This window comes from Corythoichthys intestinalis, chromosome 8 (genome assembly GCF_030265065.1).
Source record: "Corythoichthys intestinalis isolate RoL2023-P3 chromosome 8, ASM3026506v1, whole genome shotgun sequence".
NCBI lineage: Eukaryota > Metazoa > Chordata > Actinopteri > Syngnathiformes > Syngnathidae > Corythoichthys > Corythoichthys intestinalis.
In genome coordinates this window covers 24,702,104-24,729,490 of record NC_080402.1, presented here as the reverse complement: position 1 = coordinate 24,729,490, position 27,387 = coordinate 24,702,104, and the positions used below count along the sequence as shown (strand labels likewise).

The 27,387-nt window shown below is 38.7% G+C and overlaps 2 protein-coding genes across 3 annotated transcripts; one reads left to right on the top strand and one right to left on the bottom strand.

The window, feature by feature from the left end:
* The first annotated feature begins 729 nt into the window (after positions 1-729).
* Positions 730-13,458, top strand: fam114a1 (family with sequence similarity 114 member A1). Its single transcript, XM_057844506.1, has 13 exons — positions 730-866; positions 2,457-2,735; positions 2,827-2,911; positions 2,987-3,213; positions 5,102-5,236; positions 5,334-5,486; positions 5,563-5,698; positions 5,873-5,964; positions 11,522-11,713; positions 11,798-11,943; positions 12,011-12,083; positions 12,171-12,224; positions 12,390-13,458. The coding sequence occupies exons 2-13, from the start codon at positions 2,463-2,465 to the stop codon at positions 12,507-12,509; spliced, it is 1,686 nt and encodes a 561-aa protein (XP_057700489.1). The 5' UTR covers positions 730-866; positions 2,457-2,462; the 3' UTR covers positions 12,510-13,458.
* LOC130920945 (uncharacterized) lies at positions 12,378-26,415 on the bottom strand. Of its 2 annotated transcripts, none has more exons than XM_057844508.1 (9): positions 26,183-26,415; positions 25,304-25,570; positions 19,881-20,150; positions 19,640-19,747; positions 19,499-19,546; positions 13,737-13,778; positions 13,612-13,644; positions 13,490-13,540; positions 12,378-13,290 (listed from the first exon to the last, which is right to left on the bottom strand). In XM_057844508.1, exons 1-9 carry the CDS (start codon positions 26,280-26,282, stop codon positions 13,217-13,219), a joined length of 993 nt encoding a protein of 330 aa, XP_057700491.1. In that variant the 5' UTR covers positions 26,283-26,415; the 3' UTR covers positions 12,378-13,216. The 2 variants fall into 2 exon arrangements, with proteins under 2 accessions (XP_057700491.1, XP_057700490.1); XM_057844507.1 differs by having other exon boundaries at positions 12,379-13,290; positions 19,881-20,153.
* Between the last annotated feature and the right edge of the window lie 972 nt (positions 26,416-27,387).

Sequence of the window (27,387 nt, the reverse complement as noted above, 5' to 3'; positions counted from 1 at the left end):
TCACGAGGGTCGCGGAGGTGCTGGAGCCTATCCCAGCTAACTATGGGCAGTAGGCAGGGGACACCCTGAACTGGTTGCCAGCCAATCGCAGGGCACAAGGAGACATACAACCATTCACGCACACACTCATACCTACGGACAATTTAGAGTGTTCAATCAGCCTACCATGCATGTTTTTGGGATGTGGGAGGAAACCGGAGTTCCCGGAGGAAACCCACGCAGGCACGGGGAGAACATGCAAACTCCACACAGGAAGGCCAAAGCCCGGGATTGAACCCTTGATCTCAGAACTGTGAGGCAGACGTGCTAACCACTCAGCCACCGTGCCGCCCCACCGAAAATATATAATTTAAAAAATTAATTAATTAATAATTAATAATAAAATTAATAAAAATAATATTTGTGAAAAACTAGAACTTTTTAGTGATTGATGACAGCGATTTTCATTCATTCATTCATTTTCCATGCCGCTTTTTCCTCACGAGGGTCGCGGAGGGGCTGGAGCCTAGACAGCGATTTTTAAAAAAAATTTTTTCGAATGTACATTGCGTGGTGTGTTTATACCCCGACATATTTGTGTTTGTATCGTTTGTTTTTTTGTTGTTGTTTGTGTGTTGATTATTCATTTCTGTTGATAGAAAAAAAAAAATAATAATGTTTGTAAATGTATATTTGTTGTGAATAAAGTTGCATTTAAATTGAAAGAACAAAAAACAAAAACAAAAAACAGTTACTTCCTTTCAACGATCGCTTGAGGGAGGCGCAACTAACATCTTGACGATTTTATACTCTTTGGCGTGGACACTTCACCGGCCTGCCGACGTGGCGGGGCGGAAGAGGAGTCGCCGGCTGGTGGTACCAAGCGGGTGAGTTACGCTGTCACCTCTACACTTACAAAAACAACACCCGAAGTTGACTGGATTCACCAGTTTCCACGACAAACACGTTTCAATAAACTATTTCAACTATTAAAAGCGTTTTTGCGAAACCATACAATCAATTTTAGACTGCTAGCCAACCATTGCAGGAAGCGTGTGCATTGGTGTCTATTTGCCATTGTTTGAAAGTTCCCAACTACATTAGATATGAATGGAATTGATGACACGGATTTACGGTTTTTATGTCATACATTTACATGGATGCTATGTTTAGTTTAAGAGTTAATGCATGCGAGTCTTTGTTAGTGTCACGTTTTTCCCCGAGGATATTGTGTTTGTATTAGGCACACCGGTTGAGGCCCGAGACTATTAAAAAAAAAAAAAAAAAAAAAATCCTATCAAAGTGTGCAAACTGGGAGAGTCAACAAAACTGGATGACACAAGTGCTGAGAATATTTGCAGCAAGTGACCAGCAGGTGGCGGTTTAATACCACAACATACAGTATGTACAAATAGCGGTGCACGCGAATCAATTTTCAACTGTTTATAAGGCAAGTGATTAATACTGGAAGTGGCATGGAAAATGAATGAAAGAATAAATAATAAATACAATTAAAAAAATTAAAAAAAAACTGGCTTCCATATACAGTACACACAGTTGAAGCCAGAAATTTACCTACACTGTGCAAAATAGGGGTGTGACAAAATATCGAAATGGTGATATATCGTGATACTTTGTATCCCAAAACGTTATCGATATGCTCCTGGCGAGAATCGAGATATCGTTTTAAAAAGGTGTCAATGTTTACTGAGGGAATTTTGATGTCTTCTTCAGGCAATCATCTTTGTAAATCTCACTGGAACGGCACCAAACAAAAGTTTCAGCATCATCACCTTGTCAAGAATCTGCATTGGACAAGGTGATGATGCTGGAACTTTTGTTTGGTGCTGTTCCAGTGAGACCTTAAATGGCCCAAAATTACCTAATTGCCCGGCATTGACTGTCACTGACCGCCATAGACATTCAATCCGTTTGAAGTGGGAGGGATGTTCATTCGCTGCCACCCTCCCAGTTCGAATGGATTGAACGTCTACTAGTGATAACCTAATTCCAAATCACACTAGAAGCTTGTTTTTCTGTTAGTTTTTTGTAAAATATCCTAGAATGATTTCCTGACCAATGCATCGACAATCGTTGTATCGCCATAACGTCAGATCATCGTTATTGTGAGCTTTGTATTGCAAATTGAATCGTATCGTGAAATACCAAGAGGTTCCCACTCCTAGTGCAAAAACACAGATTTCATGTTTTGTCTCACTGTCTGACGTCAAATCAGACTAAACTTTACTCCTGTTTCAGATCAGTCAAGATTACCGAAATTGTTTATTTTATTAAAATCCTACAATATTGAGAGAAATAATTTCTTCCAGAATTTTAGATTATTTTCTCCAAGGTCAGTGTTTCCCCAGTCAAAATGAATTATACATCTAGAGTGGTAGCCTATGTGTTAAAGTACTGCCCTAAATAGGGTTTAACTTGTTTCCTGATTTACCACTGTCTGTTATCACCATTTCCAGATCACCATGTCCCAGTCTGACCCCACTGACAGAGAGAACCTCCCTCCACCAGGAGAGCTGCCACACCCTGACCTCAAATGTGGGAATGATGTTCCTGAAGCCCCAACTGAAGTTCAGCAGTCTCAGAAGACCTCTGAGAGTGCCCCGCAGACCACTGAGGAGACGACCAAGGACACCGGCGAGACTCTGACTTCTGAGAGTCCAGAGCCAGAGGGTCAACTGAGTGAATGTGACCAATCAGTGAGCCTGGATGGTGCTGCGGAGGAGAAAGATGGCAAGGTTGGTTAGCAAGAGCAAAATTTGATGCTAGGGATTCAAACATCACATCGTATTTTGGAGCACACTTGATAAACACATTTGTCATTTGCAGAGCTTAAGTCAAGTAAATGAGCAAGCTTGGGGAGGATGGGGTTCATGGGGCAAATCACTCCTTAGCAGCGCCACTTCCACAGTGGGTACGTCTTACACTTAACATCATCCTTTTTCCGTCTTCTTTTGCGGATCTTCTTGTTTGTCTTTTTGTTTGAAAGGTCATAGTTTGACATCTGTCAAGGCGAAGGCAGGAGAAGCTCTGCGTCTCCACAGGACCTCTGTTGGCGAAGAAGCCAAAGAGGAAGAGGGTGATACAGTGGAGGAAAAGCAAGAGGGAGGGGAGGAAAGCGTCCAGCAGTCAGGCTTTGAAGACACAAACTCTTCTGGGACTGCTGCCTCTAACAGGGGCGTGTTCTCTGCTATCTCCAATGTTGTGCACAACACGGTGAGTAAATATTAACGTTATCACACTTCTATTTTTTTGGGGGGGGCGAGGAGGGTGATTCAAGGGTCTCAATATTGGTAGGGACGATATAACGGCATAACCTGCACGTACACTTTTTGTCTGGGACGGGACATTCATAAGACCAAACAGATTGGGTGAACGGCGGTCAGGGCTACATTTCTCACCAATAAGAACCTAATTAATTGATAGGCTAAATGATTAAAGCAAAATAAATCTCCATTGACTGATGCTAACTTTCACACTGCAAATTTACAGAATAAGGTCTTAATCTGATACATTTTCTTAATTCTAGTTGAATAATTTTCACCTTGTTTTGAGTGTTAAAGGCCAGTTAACAGATTAATGCGTCAGATTCTTCCACTTACTTTTAGTAATTAATTCTATTCGTTCTTATTAAGCCCATACATCTAAAAGTCGGTCATTTTTCACGTAACTCCTAACTAACTAAAAAAAATACTTTCAAATAATGTTTTAAACAATATCTATTCTTGAATTAAGAAGTTTTAGATTAAATATACAAACCTTTTGCTTAAAATAGGTCTATTAAGCTTATTTTCATTTCAGCTAGGTATTTTTCTTATTTCAAGAAATTGGATTAAAATTTACTTGAAGCACTGGCAGATAATTTCACTTATTTCTAGTAGATTTACACTGAAAACAAGGGAAATTATTATTATTATTATTTTTTGTTTTTGTTTTAAGAAGGTGGGTTTTTGCAGTGCATATGTATTGGTTCAGGTTATACCCTGTTCGATTTAAACCTTAAAAAAAAAAAAAATACTCAAGAAACATTTTGAAAACGTCCACAATAAACGCCTTGATTTTATTAGCAAATTTAAATTTCATTATTTGAACACAAATTATATTAACATATACAAGAAATACAAACTTGTTAATCATCTCTCAAGTATCCAGAAATGCAAAAAAATAAACATCTGTCTTAATACCACTCAACATTGTTTGTCTAGATAAATTAAATATATATATTAAAAAAAAAAAAAAAAAAAAAAAAACTTCTTCGTCAAGGAATAACAAAAATAAATCAAAATAGAGTCTTCCTTTAGGTAAAACACTACCGGTTTTGTCCACAAGCGCAACCAAACTCATCAAAAAAATGAAAGCTCCTTTAGGCTGCTTCAAGACCACATAAATAAAATAAAAATGAAAACTGGGGAAAAGGGGGTAAACGATGGTTCACTACATTTCTTACAGTTTAATTAACATTAACAGTAGAAAACATCCAACAGGACATTTCTCTCAAAGCAGCTTCCTCCTGGAGATCGAGAAATTTGCACAGATTAATAATATACTAACTCTGATGCAGGTCGGACTTTCAGTAGTAAAATTTGTGGTGTGTTCCTCATTTCTCACCTACACAACATTTACCTTTTTTTTTTTTATATTACTTACAGTGGCTGCTGTTGGCGGAAAAAAACTTGTAATATCCCTTGTCTTCGAAGGGGGCGGAGGAGGTTGTATTTCTGTTGGGGGGGGGGGGTGAATGCGTGTGTGTGTGTTCAAGTCATCAGCAAATCAAACGTGCGTTTGAGGGGAAAAAATGGACTCGCCCATTCAGCAAGTGAAAAGGGGTCAATGTAAGTCTGAACATAATTAAAGTACTGAAATTCACTTAATAATGGTAGGTTCAAATCTATCCTTATAACATATGGGAAGACAATCTAAATGACCTATATAACTGAAGTAATTATATAATGCAAATAAGCTTCCTTAAAAACTGGGGACAATGTGAGCATCCTAAAAAGTTGGTAGTGTTATGTCCCTATAGTCCCTATGCAAACCTACACCCTTGGGGTGATTCTATTTGTATATTCACAAACACCATTGTATTCCATGCTGTGATTATCAGGGTAAATCTGTGCTCAGCGGAGGTCTCGATGCTTTGGAGTTCATCGGAAAGAAGACCATGACTGTTTTGGCTGAGAGCGATCCGGGTTTCAAAAAGACCAAGACACTGATGCAGAAGACTGCCTCGCTGAGTCAGGTACCTTCAAGCACTTCATCACATTATAACTCACATTAAGTGATTACAACCTGTCAAAGCATGCTTCCACATTTGTCTTCGTTGTGTTTTTTTTTAGATGTTGAAGGAAGCCAAGGAGAAGGAGCGAGCACGGCTGAGCAACCAGCCCATCAGCGCACCGACGGCTCATTATGGGATTCTTTTTGATGACTACCAGGGCTTGTCCCACCTTGAGGCTCTGGAGATATTGTCCAACGAGAGTGAGGCCAAGGTCAGCCTATAGTTTGAGGGGGGTGGGTGATCAAGCTGTGTGTGGATTGAAAAATAAAGCCGAGTGCCGCTCATAGGTCCAAGCATTCCTCTCCTCCCTCGAGGAAGAAGCGCAGGACGAAGTGAAGAAAGAGTTGATTTTCATCAAGGATGTCTTCATCAAGAGAGATGAAGAAAAAGAAGAGGAGACCCAAAATGAAGAGCAGACGAAGGGTAATCCACTTGGTGGCAATTTCTCTCCTATTGATCATTTGTCATTATAGTGCAGTATCGCTACAGTACTTTTCGAACCATTGAAACATCTTTGAAAACAAACTGAATTTACACTTTCCCCGAAAATATTTAAGTGAAGCTGTCTAAACTGCTGTCTTGTGTGTATTCTTGTAGAATCTGATGAAGTTGATGAAGAGTTTATGAGTGTTCTTACTGAGTTGCTGTTCGAGCTTCATATTGCTGCTACACCAGACAAACTGAACAAGGTAAAGTACGCACACAAAATCACCATATTTAGGAAATGTATAGCAGTGTTCACGAGTCACGTTTGATTTTTAAAGTGGTCACCCCTAGATAGAGAGAGGTACAGTAAAAGGGGGAGGAGGGGTGTTATGTAAAATTATTTAATTTGTTTAAAAAACAAAAAACAAAATGTGTTTTTATTTGTATGCATTATTTATAATCTACTGGTAAATACTATATAATTATGAACTTACTTTAATCAAGTAAAAAGGAATACATGCACTGACTATATTTATAACTGGGTTATTATATTTTACTAAGTATGTTTCATTTTTATTTATCTACAGCAATTAAATTAAGGGATTGTTAACCCTTTCATGCACAAATTATGACGTTTTTTTGCCGTTAAAAGGCACTTATTTAACTCATTGGCAGACATTAACGGCGCTAGATTTGGGGAATGAACAGTCTTTCTTTTGCCCATTGCCAGTCCAAATGAATTGGACGTCCAGCGCCCTCAATGGCACTGAGAGATGAGCATTTACGGCGAGTCCTCCCAGTTTAAATGAATTGGACGTCTAGCGCTGTCAATGGCATACAATGGGCTAAATACTTTTTTTGGGGGGGGTTTAATCTCCTCCCAGAGTGATTCTTGGGACCCTAATAAGGCTGTATTTTTGTTTTTATTCATTTTAATTTAATAAACTGAGTTTTTCTTAAAATTGTATTCATTTTAAAATGTATCATAGACTTCATAATGATATTGATGGGACACGGAGTGTATGGGCGATTAATAGGGGGCCATTCTCCATCAAAGCTGACCGAGTGGAAACGCAGACAAAGAGCTTTTTACGTTGAAAATTCTTGTGAATAAATGCTTAAATCCCTGAATTCTTTATAGATATGGACATAAAACAATCTCGATTCTTGGTTAAAAGCAAAAAAGTATTTGTGGTGGTACTGGTTACTTTACTACTTGCTGCAGTGCTTTCATTAGCAACAGTGCTATTAGCTCTACTGCTGCTGGTACTGCTACTACCATTGCTTGTATTTGGAATGGGGAACCGCACGCTACACGTCACTTGCGCTCATTATTATTTATGACCTTAGCTTCTGTGGCTCTGCTGTTAGCTAAGGGGGGACAAGCTCTTGTTTGTCCCCAATAGGAAATGAATGGGAATAGTGTACGACGTAGATGTTTACAGAGCTAAACCTACCAATTCTGTCCGAAAATGATGTCCCTGGTGCCAAATTCACTGGTAAAGATGTGGAAGAACATACAAATGTTCAGTTAAAGCAGTACTTCTCAAATAGGGGGGGGGCGCAGAGCGATGCCGGGGGGGTGCATGTGGCCTCGGGGAACATGCTTTTTTTAATTTTTTTTTATTTTATTTTTTTTTGCCGTACTAGAATAAAGTGTACTTGCACATCCACTCAGTGGGTGGCAGTGGCGCTCTCATTTTCAGAGTGCACGCAGTATTTTTGAACTAAGGAAGAGCACTTAGCAGACACAGAAAACAGATATGAAGAGCAGTGTGCTGCCGCCGTTTTCGAACGCCGTTTTCCGACCGGACTCACTCACGCAGCGACCCGCTGTCTTGTCCGGTTCTCACGTCGCCGCCCGAGAAGTGCCATTTTCGGCTTGGGATCATCACGACGACCGCCCTCACCTATGGTTCTACCTCGGCCACCGAGAATGCGCTTTTTTCATGCCGTTTGCCTTTTAGCTTTGATTTTTAATACAGTGGGTGATGAGGAAAGACAACTTTTTACTGTGTCTAAAAATAATTATAGCGGACAGCCAGAAGCCATATCATTAAGACGCCACTTAAAGACATTAGACCCCAATCTCATTGATAAGCCGCTTGATTGTTTTTCAGTGAAAACGTGCCGAATATTGCCAACAATCGTCCTGCTTTGTCAGTTTTATATCAGTAAACCAGTGAGCATTGTTAGCATGCTCATTGCAAAATAACTCCACACCACAAGGAGGTAAATACTGTGAGCAGCAAAAATAAAAACTGTCCTTCTGTCCAAGGACACTCTTTTTTTCCGTTTATTCAGTTTTGTTTTTTCGGTCAAATTTTTTGGCATACTATCCTCATGAGTGAATGTTTCTAATCAATTTTAATTTGTTATTATTTACTGATTTTATTACTTTTTTTTTCTGTATCAAATGGTCAAAAATGTACCTTGAGTGTATTTTTTACCGTTTGGATGTGACTTTTTTTTTTTTTAATTCAGGCAAATTGATGCGCGTCAAGTCTTTTCTGTTACAAACAAAACAATGTTAATAAAGTTATACTTTATTATAAGTTGATCTATGTTACTTTTTTCTTTATTAGAAAAAAAAAGGACACAATGTTAGGCAGATGCGTATTTATAATAGTAATTTTATAGACAAATGATACTATTTACAGTGGCGGCAGAGAGTTTGGGGGGGGGCGCGAAACATTTACGTCTTCCTCGGGGGGGCGTAACAGAAAATAATTGAGAAGCACTGAGTTAAAGAGATGGCTTAAGTGTCGACGGATGAAAAAGACGGAAAAAAACGAGCTGACCTAAGCTTCCCTTAGCTTTTTTTATCGACACCTTTTTCTTATGCCACTGACAATGACATTCTCCTGTTTCAACAATCTATCCTTTACTACCATAAGCCCCATCTTTCTTATATATTATATGCCCTGGTTGTCTTACGTCTCTGACCGTGCGTTCTCTATATCCAGTGCAACGCTACAAAAGATATTCCCAACATTTTGATTGGGTGGGCACGACTCACGTCTGGGTAGGGCTGGGCGATATGGCCTTAAACATGTATCACGATAAATTGAGCAGATTTATCTCAATAACGATAAATGACTATAAATTTGCCCAAGCGGACTGTTATATAATTTGAAAATCTGAATCAATGCATGAAATACAGATTAACTATTTCTTGTTGATTTATTTACCAGCATTCAATTTGATATACTGTATTTAACAATTGTACATGCAGTCTAAACATTAAGTTTATAAAAATGTATTGTAAGCAATAAGAATTCAAGTATGAACATTTATAACAGCGTGTATGACTTGAACAATGTACATTGTCAAAATCTATATGCCTGTGCAAACATGTAATTGTAACACAAATGACTTGCAGCTTGAACAGTACACTTCAAAAAGACAACTTATTGTTAATGGCTGCTGTGACATAATTATTAAATACAAGTGTTTACTTTATGGTTTAAGGGTTTTTTTCCCCCAGTGCATTTTTTAATAAATGCACGCACAATAAAAATAGCTGGGGCCATTTCTCGGTCATTATAAGTTTTGCCGTTGGATTGTACTTTATGCTGAATGCTTTACCCTCACAAAAGCTATCAGAGGAATCACACACAGACAGAGATACAAAATAACGCCACATAGTAATTGCTAGATGCAGTCCGTGCCCAATCCACTCATTAAGTTCAGCCGTTTCGACAAGGTTAGAGCCGCTATCCGACTCCATAACGTTCATTTGTAGCGTTAGCCGCTAGCTAGCGTTAGCCTGGCTACCAGTAGAAAGCACTGAAAGCACCATCTCCGGAAATCGTGAGAACAAAGGAGGACAGCGGGTGAAAGCCCGTCTGGATGCCACCAAGAGTCTACTAAATGTCGGTTGAAAGTTTGGTGAACCTCCCTTAAGCCACACTCCATCACGTTTTGCTTGTAGCGTTAGCTGCTAGCGTTAGCTTACCGGGCTTTTGTTTGATTGGCTTCTTGATGATCACGTGACTCCCTACGTAATCACATTCATTTCTTAAAGGGGAATGAACATAGACGAACAACACAGAATCAAAGCGGGATGAAAAGACTATATTTTCTTGTTTTATTAATTTACCGAATTTACCGACATGGTCAAAATTACGTCGGTCATCGTTAAGAATTTCGGTGACGGTAAATTTTCGGTTTACCGCCCCCGAACAGTATACAAACTTTCAAATGCTGTGAGAAAGAAAGCCTTTTTGTTTTTCCTGTTGTACTGAACCCGCACTGAACCGTGACACCCATACCGAGGTACGCACTGAACCGTGACTTGTGTGTGTATCGTCACACTCCTAATATATATCTCGATATATTTTTCAATATGCAGGTGAGGCTCTGAATCTTCTGCCTCTCCTGTTTTTGCTCTAGTTGTTTTGATTGAAAAACATCACACAAGGTTCATGGATACGTCATTCAAAAAAGGTTAGGGCAAGTGACTATTTTTTGGTAATAAAAAAAAACAAAACAAGTTAGTATTGTAGCGTCTACAAGGATGGTGATGATAATGCACACACGCTCAGCAGGAAAACCGTTTCACTTAATTGTACCCACCTGGACGTCACGAACTGCATGTAAAAAAAAAAAGAAAAAAAAAAAGTTGCCACTCTAAATGCTAATGCTAACGAGAACGCGAATGCTATGCTAAAGCTCTTAGCCCCCTAGCCAATTATCATCGCGTTTGCAACTGCGTCACCACCCTCCCCATCCCACTGTGCTCTTTCAGATATTAGACAAGTCTCATTTATTCATCCAAATTGTAGTGATGCGCCCTTTCAAATCCTCAGTAACGGTAATGGCGTCAGAAAGATGGGAAAATAAATTAATTTACTCACCCAGTGGCGCGGGAAGTGGGGTACTGAGAGTGTTGCAGCATCCCCCTGGTGTTAGGGAGAACAAGTGTTTTGGTATTTTCTTTTACGTCTTTGTTGTTAAAAATCAATCAATCAATAAATACTGAAACAATGGCGTATTTATCTTTGGGGATTAAATATATATGTTGAAAAACTTTTTCTTTTTTTTTTTTGTTAATAACATGGTCACCACCTGACACCTTGCGTGCTACCAGGTCACGTTGGATAAGGCGCTATTGGGACAGAAAAGTTAACTGTTGACACAGGAGGCGTTAACATGGCGCAAAAAACAATTACTGATTTTATCTTTACAAAACAGCGAAATTTTGTAAAATTTTAATTCGAGTTCAAAAATGAAGATGATTATGATTGTTTATAATAGTGTCGAGCAAGGAAAAGTTAGCTGCAGATTTAGACCATGAAGAACTTACAAATAGCTTGCATTGTAGTCATATTATTGTTGTTGTTGCTGTCGAGCTGCAGGCGTGGTGCAGAACACTGTTGGATATTTGTGTGCAATTAATTTGAGTGTTGTGAAAAGTGGGTGTTAAACCGAAGCTTATTGGACCATTTCATTTTCAAATGTGTCCGTGGTTCATTGCACCGTCGAGCTGCTGGGATTTACATTATAATACACGGGTTCTTTTATTTCCAATACAAAAACTCCAACGCACACTGTGGGTGAAATAGAACACAGTCTTTGTCGTAGCAGTACGTAAATTAAACTAAAAAAAAAAAAAAAAAAACGTTATTACAATCTAACGCTGTTATTAACAACACTAGTTAAGATGCAGTCCAGAATGTCATTGTTAATATTGTGAGTTGTTGCTAAATGAGACTGGCTGACTCGAATCAACATCGGTGCATAAACTGTGCATGTGATAATCACATCAAGATAGTTGTCACATGTTATGCGGCATGACAGCTAATTATGCATTTGCAGGCTCGGATGAGCGCCCACGATTGGGTGAGCAAGGTGGAGCGGCCTGTCACAATAGAGACAGTTGGCAGGGAGACGGAGGAACAGCAGGGAGAGGAGAAAGAGAAGGAGGAGGAAGAGGTGATGGAAAATGTAGCAGCGAGTGTGGAAGAGGATGCAAAGACAAAGAAGGTGGACGGGCTCCAGTCTGTGGAGGTCAGGTGTCATCGGTGTGGCGGGGTATAAATGTAAAAGGGGATCAATAATTATGTTCTCACTCAATCCGTCCTTGCTCCACAGTCCATCTACTTGTCATCAGTGGGCAGTCTGGCCGAAGTGACGGCCCGGAGTATTGAGCAGCTCCACAAAGTGGCAGAACTCATCCTCCACGGCCAAGAGCAGGAACAGGAGAAACCAGCAAGGGATCAGGCACATGTCCTCACCAGGTATTTGTGTGCGTTTACCATGCATGGAGGTGACCAGACCTTTTCAAATCCTTCATTTTCCTCACAGGTTAACAGCTGCTATGTGTAAGGAAGTGGAATTTTTGGCAAGAAAGTTCTCGGATACGCTACTTGTAGTTGGGGTGAGTATGGGCCAGTGGAAGATTCTGTGCTTCAAGGAGATAACAATAAACCACGAGTGAATTCATGCACACTCTGTTGTCCCTCAGTGTCAGAGGAAAGCTGAAGAGCTGAGTCCACTCGTTGACAGTGTGCTGCTAGAGGTAAGAGCCTTTTTTCACTGAACTTATAATGACTGAAACGAACATCATGACAGGCAGCGGTGATTGATGTTTGGCTGATTAATAGCGTTTTTTTTTTTCGGCGATCATAGTGTGATGCGATATAGCACTGATCTTTCAAAAAGCCTTGTGGTCTATTGTCCTCAGGGCTCCAACAGCACCAACTACATTCAAAACGCCTTTCAACTTCTGTTGCCCGTCCTGCAGATCTCCCACATCGAGAGCCAACGCTCTAAAACCGCAGAACCAGCACACGTGCAGCAATAACACATGGGTACACACTATTGTATGTACATAAGCGTGAAAGAAATCCGACACTAAGAGCTTCTGTCTGCGCCGTCAGAAGATGTTTATTTATGTGTATAATACAAAGCTAACGTTGACATGTTAAATATCCCACAGTCAGCCTGTATGTCGCTGACCCAAATGTTGTTTTAACTTGGATATGTCCAGCCATGAACTGAATACAAAGATAATCATCTCCAAAATGTCAGAATAACCAAAATGTGTTTGTGTTTACATTAATATAAGAATACGCTTAGCACTCTTTGCACTCCACTGCATTGATGGACACGAGAGGAAAAAAATTACTCTTAAAAATGCCAGTATTCATGATTATTGCTCTTTGAGTTTTATATTATTTGACATCTAACCCAAAGTGATATCACCTTGAAGAAAATGTATTTCTTAACATTGTATCCACTAGGATCGAATGCAAATGGAACGTATCGATATGCAATAAAAGCTATGGTGAGATGTCAAATTTGATTCAACTTAAGATTTATTCAACCTGTTTTCATTGCTTTTAACCATCTTCTGTGCCTTCAACATTTAGAGAGCCATCAGGACTGATTTTCTTTTAGCCACATGACAAAATTTGCAGTTAGTCATTTATAAATATTAGTGGATGTAATGTTTGAAAAAATAAGACTTTAGGACAGATGATGACGTCATGTTGATTTTTCTTGGTGGAACTAAAGTTGTGTTCTGTCCATTAGCTCAGCTCCTCTTTGGGGTAAAGTAAGAGTTGGACGGTGATGAAGATTAGCTGAAAGAGATTGATAAAATTGAGGGTAAATATTTAAAGTGAGAGCCTCCTCGAGGTCCCTGTACCACCTTTTCCAATCTACAGCCTAACTTTTACATGAAGTGGGGTACACTATAGCATAATACCTAAAAGCATACTGTATGTACTTTTCTATTAAGCTTTATACATGGGTAATTATCTTTAACATTAGTCAATTTACCAGTAACATAGGAGTAGTCCACATGTCCTTCTGGAACAGTTTCTGCATCATCTGAAAAATAGAATACGTAATGATTAAAGATTATTATAAATTTTGCTGAACTGTGCGTTATGATTTCCTACCAATGACTTCAACCTCTTCAATTGGTGACAGTCCTGTGTGTGGAAAAAGAACATTAGTTATTAGTACTTTTTTTTTCATTAAATATTTTTTCTAGGTTTTTAATTAAAAACTGTTTTTTACTGACCTGACCATGTCAGGCGAGGCTCGTAGCTATGAAGATTTCTCCCTTTAAACATTTTGATAAATGCACATCAATTAAAAAAGTTATGCAAGTTAGCTTTTCGAATGCTGCTCTCTGTCATTGCTTCCTTCTGATCAAGAGTTGCATTAGCGTTGATAATTTTGCTCTTTTGATCTATCTGCCTATCATCTGTCTGCGTACAAACCAGATTCTCAAAAAGTTGGGACGCTATACAAATTATGAATAAAACATATATACAAATTATGAAGAAAACATATATGTATATAGTTTAGAGCTGTCAAACAATTAACATTTTTAATCAAGTTAATCACAGCTTAGAAATTAATTAATCGTAACTAATCGCAATTCAAACCATCTCTAAAATATGCCATATTTTTCTTTAAATTATTGTTGGAATGGAAAGATAAGACCAGACGAATATATACATTCAACATACTGTACATAAGTACTGTATTTGTTTATTATAACAATAAATCCACAAGATGGTACTAACATTATGAACATTCTTTCTGTGAAAGGGATCCGCTGATAGAAAGACTTGCAATTCTTAAAAGATAAATGTGAGTACATGTTATAGTAATTTTATATTAAAACCCCTCTGTATGTTTTCGTTTTAATAAAATTTGTAAAATTTTCAATCAAAAAATATCACAACGTACGAGACCTCGGATAGTTTGTATATTGTGACTAAATATTGCCATCTAGTGTATTTGTTGAGCTAAACGAAATGTTTGAATAGAGTTTGACCGAAGGCTGAGTATTATTTTGCATAGCTATTTTGATTGGGAATGCCAGTTCTCTTTGCATTGAGCGCTTTCCTCTTTGTGAACATTTTTTTTTTTTTTGAGATAGGAATATTATTTTTGTTGTGCTCTCAGTAAATGATACAGTAGCGACTTAACTGTTCCGCCCAAATGCATGATGGGAATTTGGACAACCATGACTGTCATTGGTGGCTGCAAATGGTATATCTTCTCTGCGTTCTGTTCAATACAGGGTATTAAGAAAAAGATGATCTCCTGTCAGTCTTCCCCACGTCGCCCGCCACAATAGTTATAATTGTTGTGGAAGAGATGCCAAAGCTTATGCCCATAAATAGCGCGGCCCCAATGAATGCCTGTGTCCACTCCACTCGCTTATCTCTGCCTCTTAGCTCTCAATATACATAAAACGGCACCATTGTAGTCTGTTTGCGGCAACGCAGGAGTGGGTCACTTCGCGCATGCGTTAAATATTTTAACGTGATTAATTTAAAAAATTAATTACTGCCCGTTAACGCAATAAAGTTGACAGCCCTAGTAAACGTACATGTATATTAGGGCCAGGACAATACGCTTTTTTCACGATCCGATCCGTATCCCGATACCTGTGTGGTGATCCGATACGAACTGCGATATTTCAACTATGGCAAAATATTGTCTTTTAAAGTTTATAAAACCACAGAGGCATGTATCTCCGTTTAAACTAGAGGCCATTTAACTTTTTTTTTTTTGCATAGAAAAGTGTTTTGCATAGAAAAGTGTTTTAGCTGTTGCAGCAACTGTTCCTGTGCAGAATAGAACAAAAACTATTTAAAAACCCTTCACATTTTATAACTAGTTCTGATCCGATACCAAAAAAAAAGTTTAAAAAAAAAACAAAAACAAGTAAACATGTTACTGTCCCACTGAAATAGTTTAAAACAAGAATAATATAAAAAAATACTTGTCTATATTAAATGCTTCATTGAGTCAGTCCACTCAAATCCGCTCGCGCTGCTTACACACACACAATGAGTTGTCACTCACACTACCGCGAGTGTTTAAGCACCGCGAGTGTTTAAACAAGCTTAATGATGTGGCGTCTTTCAAGTCTCACGTTCCCAGGCTTCTCTGGCAACATCAAAACCTCACCGGCTGTCACTCATCTGGAACTTTAACAAGCAAATGGCAGTGTACTGGTGATTACAAAAAGCAGAGAGGAGGGAGAGTGATGAAATTGAGACATCTCTTAGTTTGTTGGCTTGTGGACAGCGATGCGTAGGCGCAGCACATTAGAAGTATCGATACTCATAAAAAAACTATCAATACTTGGATCATGACATAAAGGGTCGCGATATATCGCCAGATTATATTTTTTTCCCCAGCTCTAATATATATATATATTAGGGCTGTCAAACGATTACAATTTTTAATTGAGTTAATTACAGCTTAAAAATTAATCGTAATTCAAACCATGCCATATTTTTCTGTAAATGATTGTTGGAATGAAAAGATAAGACATAAGACGGATATATACATTCAACATACGGTACATAAGTACTGTATTTGTTTATTATAGCAATAAATCAACAAGATGGCATTAACATTATTCATATTCTCTTAAAGAGATCCATGGATAGAAAAACTTGTAGTTCTTAAAAGATAAATGTTAGTCCAAGTTATAGAAATTTTGTATTAAAACCCCTCTTAATGTTTTCGTTTTATTAAAATTTGTAAAAATTTCAATCAAAAAATAAACTAGTAGCTCGCCATTGTTGATGTCATTACACCATGCTCACTCCCCAAACCCATAAAATCATTTGGACCCAAGCGCCAGCAGAGGGCGCCAAACAACAAAAAACAAGTAAAAAGCGGACATTACACTGCTGTCATTTTAATCTGAGCGGGGCATGTGCGTTAATTGCGTCAAATATTTTAACGTGTTTAATTAAAAAAAGAATTACCGCCCGTTAATGCGATAATTTTGACAGCCCTAATATATATACATGACGGAAAACACAGACAAGGCTAAAAAAGCAGTTTCTGCTCTTGCACCCCTCTTTAGAATAAACTGCTGTATTTTAAGCCAAAAGAACTGTTGTGTTTGATAGAACAATATGTCTATATGCTGCTACAGCAGTTTCATGGCGCATTAAGCCCCCGAACTATTCCGTTTTACCCTGGAGACCCCCATTTACAGACACCTCGCAACTGCTTTTGTTTCAACACAGCCATAAAAAGAAGGTAAGTAATTATATTTATTATTTGAAATGTCTATCATTTTTTAGCCTGGTACACCAGACTCAGCGCTGTTCTAGCTATTGAGTCTGGCGACTGTTGAGCGGAACAAATTTCCAGGGCGGAGAAAGCCACAGCAAACAGAAAGCGGAGTGGACCAATCAGCGGCGGGCGGACGTGACGTTGGTAAAGCGACAAGAAACTAGAGCGAGCGGAGAACGGAGAAGTTTATTCAACATGGCTAGCGCGAGACAGACTGTGGACAACGACTTGAGTTGATGTGTTTTTGGTAATTTAAAACAACTTTTACTGCGGATTAGAACATTTTCTTGGCTCTCCCATTCGCCATCTGTGTTGTTGTGGAGATGACTTCCGACGCGCAAGAGTGACGTTGCTCGTTAAGAACACGTCACGCAAATAATCGAATCTGATTGGACGGAGGATTCCGTTCGGCTCGAGAGGCCATTAAGGAGCTGGGTCCCAGACTATTCTCAAAGTGTTTGAAAAATAAAGGGAGAACAGTCTGGTCGTGCCAGCCAAATCATTTTTAGCTTAGAATCATTAATTGATGTCTAATATTTAGTTTCTGCCCTGCGATTGGCTGGCAACCAGTTCAGGGTGTCCCCTGCCTACTGCCCGTAGTTAGCTGGGATAGGCTCCAGCACCTCCGCGACCCTCGTGAGGAAAAGCGGCATGGAAAATGAATGAATGAATAATATTTAGTTTAAAAAAACGACTTTGAAAAATTATTCACTCGCCTATTTTAAACTTTTAAACAAATTACGTCACAATGAAAAAAATAGTGTCTCTAAATACATGCCTGTCAAGTTGTACGGTTTCCGCGTAATTTGTACACGTGAGCAGTGATCTTTAAATGTGTACGTCGTACGTTCAAAATCTGTACGTTTTTCGTGCATTACAGGGTTTTTTTTCTCCGGATTTTGTCACAGTTTCGGCAACGACACAATGTGCATTACTATGCGTTACTACGTCGGTTGAATGACGCGAGAAAGACACGGAGAGGGAAGAGCAAGAGTGGGAAAGAGGGAGTTGTGACGCCGTTGCAAACACGATGCTAGGCTAGGTGGCTCCAATAATACCTGACTGTAGCTGACAGCCTACAAACTACTCCCACATAATGCTACGCTAGATATCACATGTATATGAACTAGATGCGAAATGATACACTTGCCGCCGTTGGTAAATAGCCGCCATCCTAAAGGAATAGACTTCTCAGAAAGGCTCTGTTGTAGTGAACCTTCCAAGCGAAACTAAGTAACTTTTTTTATCTAAAATACTCCTAAATCAGCAAAATCATGACTTGAATCTATCTTTAAGTGATGAAACAGTTTTAAAACTTTAACATGTCGAAAGTAGACAAGGGAACTAATGCAAAAACGGGGGCAGTTTTAATAACTTCCAAACATAGCAAAGGTTACTGTTTTTGTTGTTGTTGCTTTTTTATTCTTTTTTTTTTTTTTTTTGACAAGATGAAAAAAAAAACATGAAAGGTAAAACCAGTTACTTTGCCAAGTAACTAATTACTCTCACATTCAGGTAACTGAGTTACTAACTCAATAACGTTTTGGGAGAGGTAATTTGTAACTAATTACTCTTTTAAGGTAAGATTAACAACACTGGTCATAAAGATGCAGTCTGCAGACTGAAAAGTGACAAAAGCGGAGATTTTTTTCTGCCAATTTGTTGCCGAACACAATTTGCTGCAACTATTGCTGATTACTTCTCAGAATTAGCAAAAGAAATGTTCCCTGACTCAAATATTGCATCGGTAAGTTAATTTTATCAAATGACCTTTTTAATTTATAATTGGACACCCTAACGAACTACCTTCAAGTCAAACTGAATTGCGAGCTGAAGTGCAGCCATCAAAAGACATGATAGAAATTGCCAAAAGTGCTACATAAAATTATAACAAAAGTCACTGTGAAATTTTTGTAATCATGATGTAACTGAAGATATTGTTCTTTGATTGCACCAGTTTATATGTGACAATATTACTAATAAATTCATATTGGTTCAAAAATTGAGTTTTATTTTTGTTTCATATTGCATGCTACATGAAACATTGTAAGATTAGTCACCAATTTGTAAGGGCATACGTCACTATTTGTAAGATTGCCAATGGCCTCGGGTTGACAGGTATGTAAATAGGTCATGGATATCAACCTCATAACTATCGCTTAATTGTATTTTTTTTTTTTTTTTTTTTGTCACTGTCGCATTTTCCCTGATATTTTAGATGATAAATAATCGATCCAAACATGCATCGCGACCCTTGTTATAGTACCGTGTTTCACCCATAGAATCCCCAAAAAGTCCGGCTGTGGCCATTCACAGCTGTGTCTTGGCACTTGGTGAGAAATGCTACACAGAGTTTTTGGATCGAAACAAGGTAAGTACGCGATAATACTGTATCTCGTTAAAATCATGGTGTCTTTAATTATGCTCTCTCATGCTCTCACCTCGAGTTAGGGTTTAGTTTTTTTTGTTGTTGTTGTTTTTTTAAATGCCCCCCTTTTCAAAATTTTTCTTCCCCCAGAAAATTGAGATTTTAAGCTTTCCAATGATGTATCACACATGCATATAGGGCAATTTGGCCAAATTGGGGGTCTCAGAGCAAAACTTAAAGTCATCTGAGTGTTTTCCGCCTTGTATATATATATATATATATATACACACATTTCTAAATATGTATATACTGTATGTACTGTATGTATGGATAGGGTTTTGTGTGTGTGTATTAACCTTTTAATTGCTGCCCATTGACACCATGATCAACAGGGTGCCCTTTCTCTGAAAGAAACCACGTACAGGTAAATTCTATCATATTTGATGCTTTGGATTATTTTGTGCATTGAACTGAGTATATGAGCATGTGAGTCTTACTGCAGTGGCCACTCCGCTTGACTTGTCTGATTAAAGCCAAGGTCAAAGTCAGCAACACCACACACAAGAGAACCAGCCAGAGGATCCTGAACATGCCACTCCACTCATCTGAACCAGAAACCACAGCAAAACACAGCAGCAAAAACACAGCAATGGGCTGTTGGGGTGAGAAATATCAACTATTCATGAAACGACAACAACTTAATGACAGTTCATGTTAGTCATAGACTCCCATATCAACCTTGCGTCTGTCGAAGATTCTTGTTTACTGCAGCAGTAGAAAAGGTGTGATTTGACAGTCTCACCAGACACACAATGTGATTGGATCTCTCTGAAGTGAGTGAGACTTGGTGACAGCAATAAGATGCCACACCGTGACCCCCATCATCTGTCTCCTCCTCATGCGGGTGAAGCTGTAGGGAGCTGCTATTAGTGTGGCCATATAAGGTAAGGTTCAGGAAGTTAGCGTCTCCGAGTTGAAGCTTCAATAACATCTCAATATGAATCTTTGCTGCTGGAAATGAAAAAAATAAAAATTTGAAGGATTTAAAATGACAAATTAACTCTTACTGCATTCATATTTTGAATGTTGCGATGGGATGCACAGTGGAGAAAATAAGTATTTGAACACCCTATTTTTTTATTTTTCCTGCTTAGAAATCATGGAGGAGTCTGAAATTTTCATCGTAGGTGCATGTCCACTCTGAGACAGATAGTCTAAAAAGAAAAATCCAGAAATCACAATGAATTATTTTTTTAAACATTTTTTTGTGTGATACAGCTGCAAATAACTATTTGAACACCTGTCCATCAGCTACAATTCTGACCCTGAAAGACCTGTTGATCCGCCCATTAAAAGTCCACCTTCACTCCATGTATTATCTTGAATCAGATGCACTTGTTTAAGGTCGATAGCAGCATAAAGACCCCTGTCCACCCCTTAAAACCAGTAAGACCAGGGGTGAAAGTGGGCCAGAACGGTCAGGAACGCAGTTCCGGTATAAGATTCAGGGCCAGAACTCAGTTCCAGTATAAGATTGAGGGCCGAAATGCTGTTCCAGTGTTCGGCCATTCCTTACTACGTGGCGAAACGTCCTACACAATGCTAGGCGCGCTTGCGCAAGCATCTGCGCGCATGCGCACATCGGTTAGAAGCGGGGAGTACTCACCAGTGTTGTTAATAACGGCGTTACAATATAACGGCGTTACTAACGGCGTTATTTTTTTCAGTAATGAGTTATCTAATTAATTACTTTTCTCATCTTGGCAACGCTGTTACCGTTACTGAGGCGGGAAAGGCGTGCGTTACTATGCGTTACTAAGTTGGTTGAATAAAAAAAAAGTCTGAGAGAAACGGACTCACGGGGACGAGAGCAGAGCAGGAGTGGGGAAGACGCCGTTGCAACCGCGATGCTAGGTGGCTCCAATAATACCTGACTGCAGCCATAGCCGACAAACTACGCCCACATGACACGGTAGATATCATATTATAGAACTAGATGCAATTGATAGACACTGCTGCACTGCCAACATGTTTTAAGGACTACATGCGTTTGTAAACAGCCGCCATCTTAAAGCAGTAGACCTCTCAGGAAGGCCCTGATGTAGAGGTCCTTCCTAGCGAACCTAAGTAATTTTTTTTAATTGAAAATGCTCCTAAATCGGCAAAATCTTAACTTAAATCTATCTTTAAATGATGAAACAGTTTTAAAACTTACACATGTTTAAAGTAGACAGAAGGGAACTAATGCAATAACGGGAGAAATTTTAACAACTTTAACGATTGATTCACAACTTTAAATGACTTCCACACATAGCAAAGGTTACTAGCTAGTTATCGCAATACCCTTGTGTCTAGTTAAGTGGAGGGTAAAGAATTGGGCTAGGGCCAATTGTCCCCCAAACACTTTAAGCTTCACATTGTGTGACCTGTGTGTGTGTGTGTTTTTTTTTTTTTTTTTTTTGAGAAAGAAAAAAACATATCACTAGTTACTTTGCCAAGTAACTAATTACTCTTACATTCAGGTAACTGAGTTACTAACGCAATTACTTTTTGGGAGAAGTAATTTGTAATTGTAATTAATTACTTTTTTAAAGTAAAATTAACAACACTGCATGGCACTAAATGCGTTAGTAGACAGCCGCCATCTTAAAGCAGTAGACTTTTTAGGACAGCTCTGTTGTAGAGAACCTTCCTAACGAACCTAAGTAACTTTTTATCTTTTTTAAATCTTTTTATATAAATACTTCTAAATCGGCAAAATCTTGACTTGAATCTATCTTTAAATGATGAAACTGTTTTAAAACTTTCATATGTCGAAAGTAGAGAGAAGGGAACAAATGCAATAATGGGAGCAATTTTAACAACTTTTTACAGTTGATTCAGGGTAAAGGGTAAATTAGGGTAAAGAATTGGGCTCGGGCCAATTGTACCAAAAACCTTCACAAAAAACTTCACATAGTGTGGCCAATGTTTTTTTTTTTTCTTTTTTTTTTTTTTTGAGGGAAAAAAAAAAAGTAATTATCACCAATTACTTTGCCAAGTAACTAATTACTCTTACATTCAGGTAATTGAGTTACTAACGCAATTACTTTTTGGGAGAAGTAATTTGTAACTATAATTAATTACTTTTTTTCAGTAAGATTAACAACACTGGTACTCACTATTTTTGTTTTGGTTTTATTTAGTTTTTTAGTACCTTTTCATTGCCTCAAAAATAGTTTTTGCATGTATGACCCTATCCTACATTTAACCATTGTGTTTTTTTTTTTGTGTTAGCTTTGAAGCAGTTGACCACATTAGTCACGTAGCGTATTTAAACCATCCTTATTTGATATAAGTACATTTAAGTATTTTCTTAAGGCATTTTTTTTAGTATGTTCTGCCTGTATGCATCTAAACAAAACAAGTTTAGAGCGCACAATAGTACTTTGGGTGTCAAATTCATCTCATGTAGCACGTTTCGCAGATGTAAGAGATTATGGCAGAACACCGGTATAAGATTCAGGGCCGGAATGCTGTTCCGGTACACGGTGCTTTGATTCAGAAAATATGACGGCAACAGTCAAAACGCTGTGTAAAAAAAAAAATTTTTTTTAAATGCTAAGCTGCCACACATGCATTTCATCTCTAAGAAGAAAACAATCTAACAACATCAAATTTACATACACAAGTATTAACAACAAGCATAATAAAGTGCTTGTATAGCGTAATCCGTTTCCACCAATATTTATTATTTCTTTTATTCCACGGTTGGCATGGAGGTTTCCCCAGCTGCTGCAGTTATCTGAGTCTGACGATGACGAGTCACGTCAATGTGCGAATGCAAGCAGCAGAGCAAAATGCCTGGACTCATTTATCCGTTCAATTGGAAGACATGTGTCAGCAGAGATAGTTAGCTCTGATTGGTTCAAATTTGCATGTTTTCTGGAACAGCAAAAAACAAAAAAAAAGGTTGAATTGATGCGACAAAAAAAGGGCAATGCAATATAGAATGGATCAAATCTTTAAGAGCAACGAAAGAGTTGAGGAGGCTTATTTCTCATATTTAGTTTTATTTGCTCTGATGGGGAGGTTCAGAACATCTTAGCAGTCAATGTGCACTTTGGACTTATATTTGTTCATTTATGTTAGGCTACTTATTCATTTCCTTATGATTTGAAAAAGTCAATGTTTGCGCGATCTTCAAAATATATTCCATTTCAACTCTGCAGAATATAAGTCACTTGTACTTATTTTCTGAATGTATGTTACTTATATCTTTATTATTTAAAAAAAGAAAAAAAAAAAAAAAAAACTAAATGATTACATTAACTTCAATTTTTAATATACATCGTATGTTCTTATGTGGTTAAAATTGACATTTGGCATTTTGTATGTGAGGAAATGAGGGAAAATAAAAATTAGGCGATGGAGGTTATAGTTATTGCTGTTTTTGTCAACTTTTATTTTGCAAATCAGTTTTTGTATGTGTTATAGAAATAACTGCTAAAACAGTTTTCTTTGCATTTCAGTAGTTTAAGAGGTTTGAACCCCCCTCCCCCCAAATGAAATAAATAAATAAAATTTCTGGCTCCATGGCGACCTTCACATCGGGGAGTTCTGGCAAGAAATTCTAGCCACTTTCACCCCTGAGTAAGACTCAAACTTCTAACATGGTCAAGACCAAAGAGCTGCACAAAGACACCAGAGACAAAATTGTTCACCTCCACAAGGCTGGAAAGGGCTACAGAGCAATTGCCAAGCAGCTTGGTGAAAAAAGGTCCACTGTTGGAGCAATCCTTAGAAAATTGAAGAAGCTAAACATGACGGTCGGTCTCAATTGGAGTGGAGCCCCATGTAAGATATCACCTCGTGGGGTCTCAATGATCCTAAGAAAGGTGAGGAATCAGCCCAGAACTACATGGCAGGAGTGGGTCAATGACTTGAAAAGAGCTGGGACCACCGTTTCCGAGGTTACTGTTGGTAATACACTAAGACAGGGGTCTCCAAACCGGTCCTCAAAGGCTGCTGTGGGTCCTGGTTTTTGTTCCAACCGATCGAGTACCGACATTTTAACCAATAAAGTTTCTACTAAAACAAGCAGCACCTGACTGCAATCAACTGATTACACTTGTACGACACCAGATTGGTGCAAAGGTGTCGTTTTGTTGGAATGAAATCCTGGCCCAAAATCCTGCGCCCCCTGCGGCCCTATGTGGAATAGTTTGGAGACCACTGCACTCAGACATCATGGTTTAAAATCATGCATTGCACGGAAGGTACCCCTGCAGCAGATGTCAAGGCCCGTCTTAAGTTTGCCTATGACCATTCGGATGACGCACAGGAGTCATGGGAGCAAGTTTTGTGGTCAGATGAGAGTATAATCGAACATTTTGGTCATAATTCTACTAACCGTGTTTGGAGGAAGAAAAATGATGAGTACTATCTCAAGAACACCATCCCTACTGTGAAGCATGGGGGTGGTAGCATCATGCATTGGGGTGTTTTTCTGCACATGGAACAGGACGAGTGCACTGTATTAAAGAGAGGATGACTGGGGCCCTGTATTGTGAGATTTTTGGGGACAACCTCCTTCCTTCAGTCAGAGCATTGAAGATATGTCGTGGCTGGGTCTTCCAACATGACAATGACCCAAAGCACACAGCCAGAGAAAACCAAGGAGTGGCTCCGTAAGAAGAATAACAAGGTTCTAGCATGACCTAGCCAGTCTCCAGACCTAAACCCAATAGAAAACCTTTGGAGGGAGCTCAAACTTAGTGTTTCTCAGCGACAAGCCAGAAACCTGACGGATGGGTGGGCCAAGATCCCTCCTGCAGTGTGTGCAAACCAGGTGAAAAACTACAGGAAAAATATTACCTCTCTAATTGAAAACAAAGGCTACTGTACCAAATATTAACATTCGTTTTCTCAGGTTTTCAAATACTTATTTGCAGCTGTATCACACAAATAAATCGTTAAAAATTCAAACATTGTGATTTTTGGATTTTTCTTTTTAGATTATCTCTCACAGTGGACATGCACCTACGATGACAATTTCAGACCCTTCCATGATTTCTAAGCGGGAGAACTTTCAAAATAGCACGGTGTTCAACTACTTATTCTCTTCACTCTAAATAATGGAATGGGATGTTGTGACTGGATGTATATATGTTGACTGGTACCTGAACCAGAGCTGTTACTATGTAATTCCGTCCCACTCCCTTGTGCTTCACATCTATAAAAAAGTCTGCGAGGGTCCTCACTCCCTGTGTCATCTTGCGTTTGGCTACTGTCAGCATCACTCTCATCACACGCCTCTTGCCATGGGATGTGAAGAGGGTCACATGACGTCTTTCTTCTCACCTCAGCATCTGCACTCCTGCCATTCTCTCTATTTTTCATTCGCTTGTGTGGGTTGCAAGGCAAGCAAATGAAGTTGAATTTCGACACTGAAAGGAAAGTATACGGTAGAAAAATTGCGGTAATTTGAACATGTTAGAGGGGGAAGAAGACGAATCTGATCAGAGTTAAATATTAAAACTTTTCTGACAACACATTAAGCCAGAAAACAGCTGCAAGGGAGCATGTGGTTCATAGCTAAGAGTGAGGAAGGAACTTGTGTTTTCAAAGTTACACAAGGCGGAAATCGGATACTACAAGTGGTGGAACAGACGGTTGAGACGATGTATTGCACACTCACCCATGGGTTTCTACACAAGCCTCATATACATATCCCTGTATTACAATTGCAAGAGAATTGCAAAACTACATTGCGGCCTACCAATCACTTCAAATAATTTGCATGAATAAATTCACATTTCACTGGAATTGAGCAAAACCATCATTGTCAAAGACCAAACCATTTTCAACAATTTATGACAACCATTATTTTACCAACAACCAAAAAAAATGAATTAAAAATTCCTTAACACGTGGACCTTGCCAAGTAAAATACCATGTGATTGATACTGTATGCTAAAATTTTAACGCAGCACGTTACAAACTAAAAATAACTTCTTTAGTAAGGCTTCAAAAATACATAAACGCACACAATCCCTCACCTCGATACAAACTGAAAAAATCTGGAAGGCAAATGATGAAGATGAAGATCACTAGTAAGAGAAGTTTAGTCGCGGTTGTCCTTGTCATGTTTTTACACATGTACAGGCACAAACTTCTAATCTTCTTCCCTTTTCTGTTTCAAATTTGCATCTAGCCTTCATGGACCATCTCTTTACTGCAAGCCAAGCCTTCAAAGAAAAAGCTAACAGTTGAAGACGAGGCAGACGAGGAAGCAACGGGGCCCTCGGCACTCAGCGTGGCACAGCTCAACGCTCCACTTCCGCTAGTGCTTCCTGTCGTGTTCACACAACAGAGGCTGACGGATGGATCTATTCACACAATGTGAGTTGAGATGTTATGTGTCTGAGTGAGTGTCGGAAAGATTGAGATACGCAGTGCAATGCATACACTCTAAAGTCGATCAAGGATGGTATGTAGGAATATTATTACTTATCTGAAGATATATTTTATAATTTTTTTTCCAGAATATTGCCATAGTGAAAAAGTGAGTAACTGCTGATGTTGTCAGACACAATTACGCATTAACACTTCATTCCAAAAAATGACCAACCAAAGACAAGAACAACAGGATTTAATGTCTTATCCCATGGTTTGACTTGGCTTGATGTGTGTTGGCAGTGGAGTGCCGATTTCTACGGTCAGGTGCCTCAGAATCACTGACTTATCTAGGCAGGCCTAAGACATACACAACACAAATGCAGTGTTAGGCACAGCTGCCAGGTGAAGTCTTATCTCAGCTTCACAGTTGACAGCCTATTAAACATTTTTAAGCTGCTACAATTCTGACAGGGAAAAAAATGCTTACGTCTATTGGTTCTGCACTTTGTAGTTCGCATCACACACTCTAATTTCAGCTGATAACAAAGCCTGCATCAAAAATGTTATGCTTACTGATGAGGTTGCCAAAATGATGTGTCCAAAATAACATCGCTTTTGTTGCTAGACACTTATCCAGAAATGGCTTGCTATAACAAAATATCATATTATGTAGTCATTTGAGGAACAATGAAGTAGGGGTAAATATTGGGAAACCAAACCATTTTTTCCTGTGAGAAAAGGAGGCGGAACAAGAGCGTTATGATTAAGTGCTGTGTAAGCAGTAAGGCGTTGCCTCGAAGGCTTTATGAATCATTACGTACGAAGTACAAATTACAGGCATCTACATGGAGATGAGGTGCTTTTC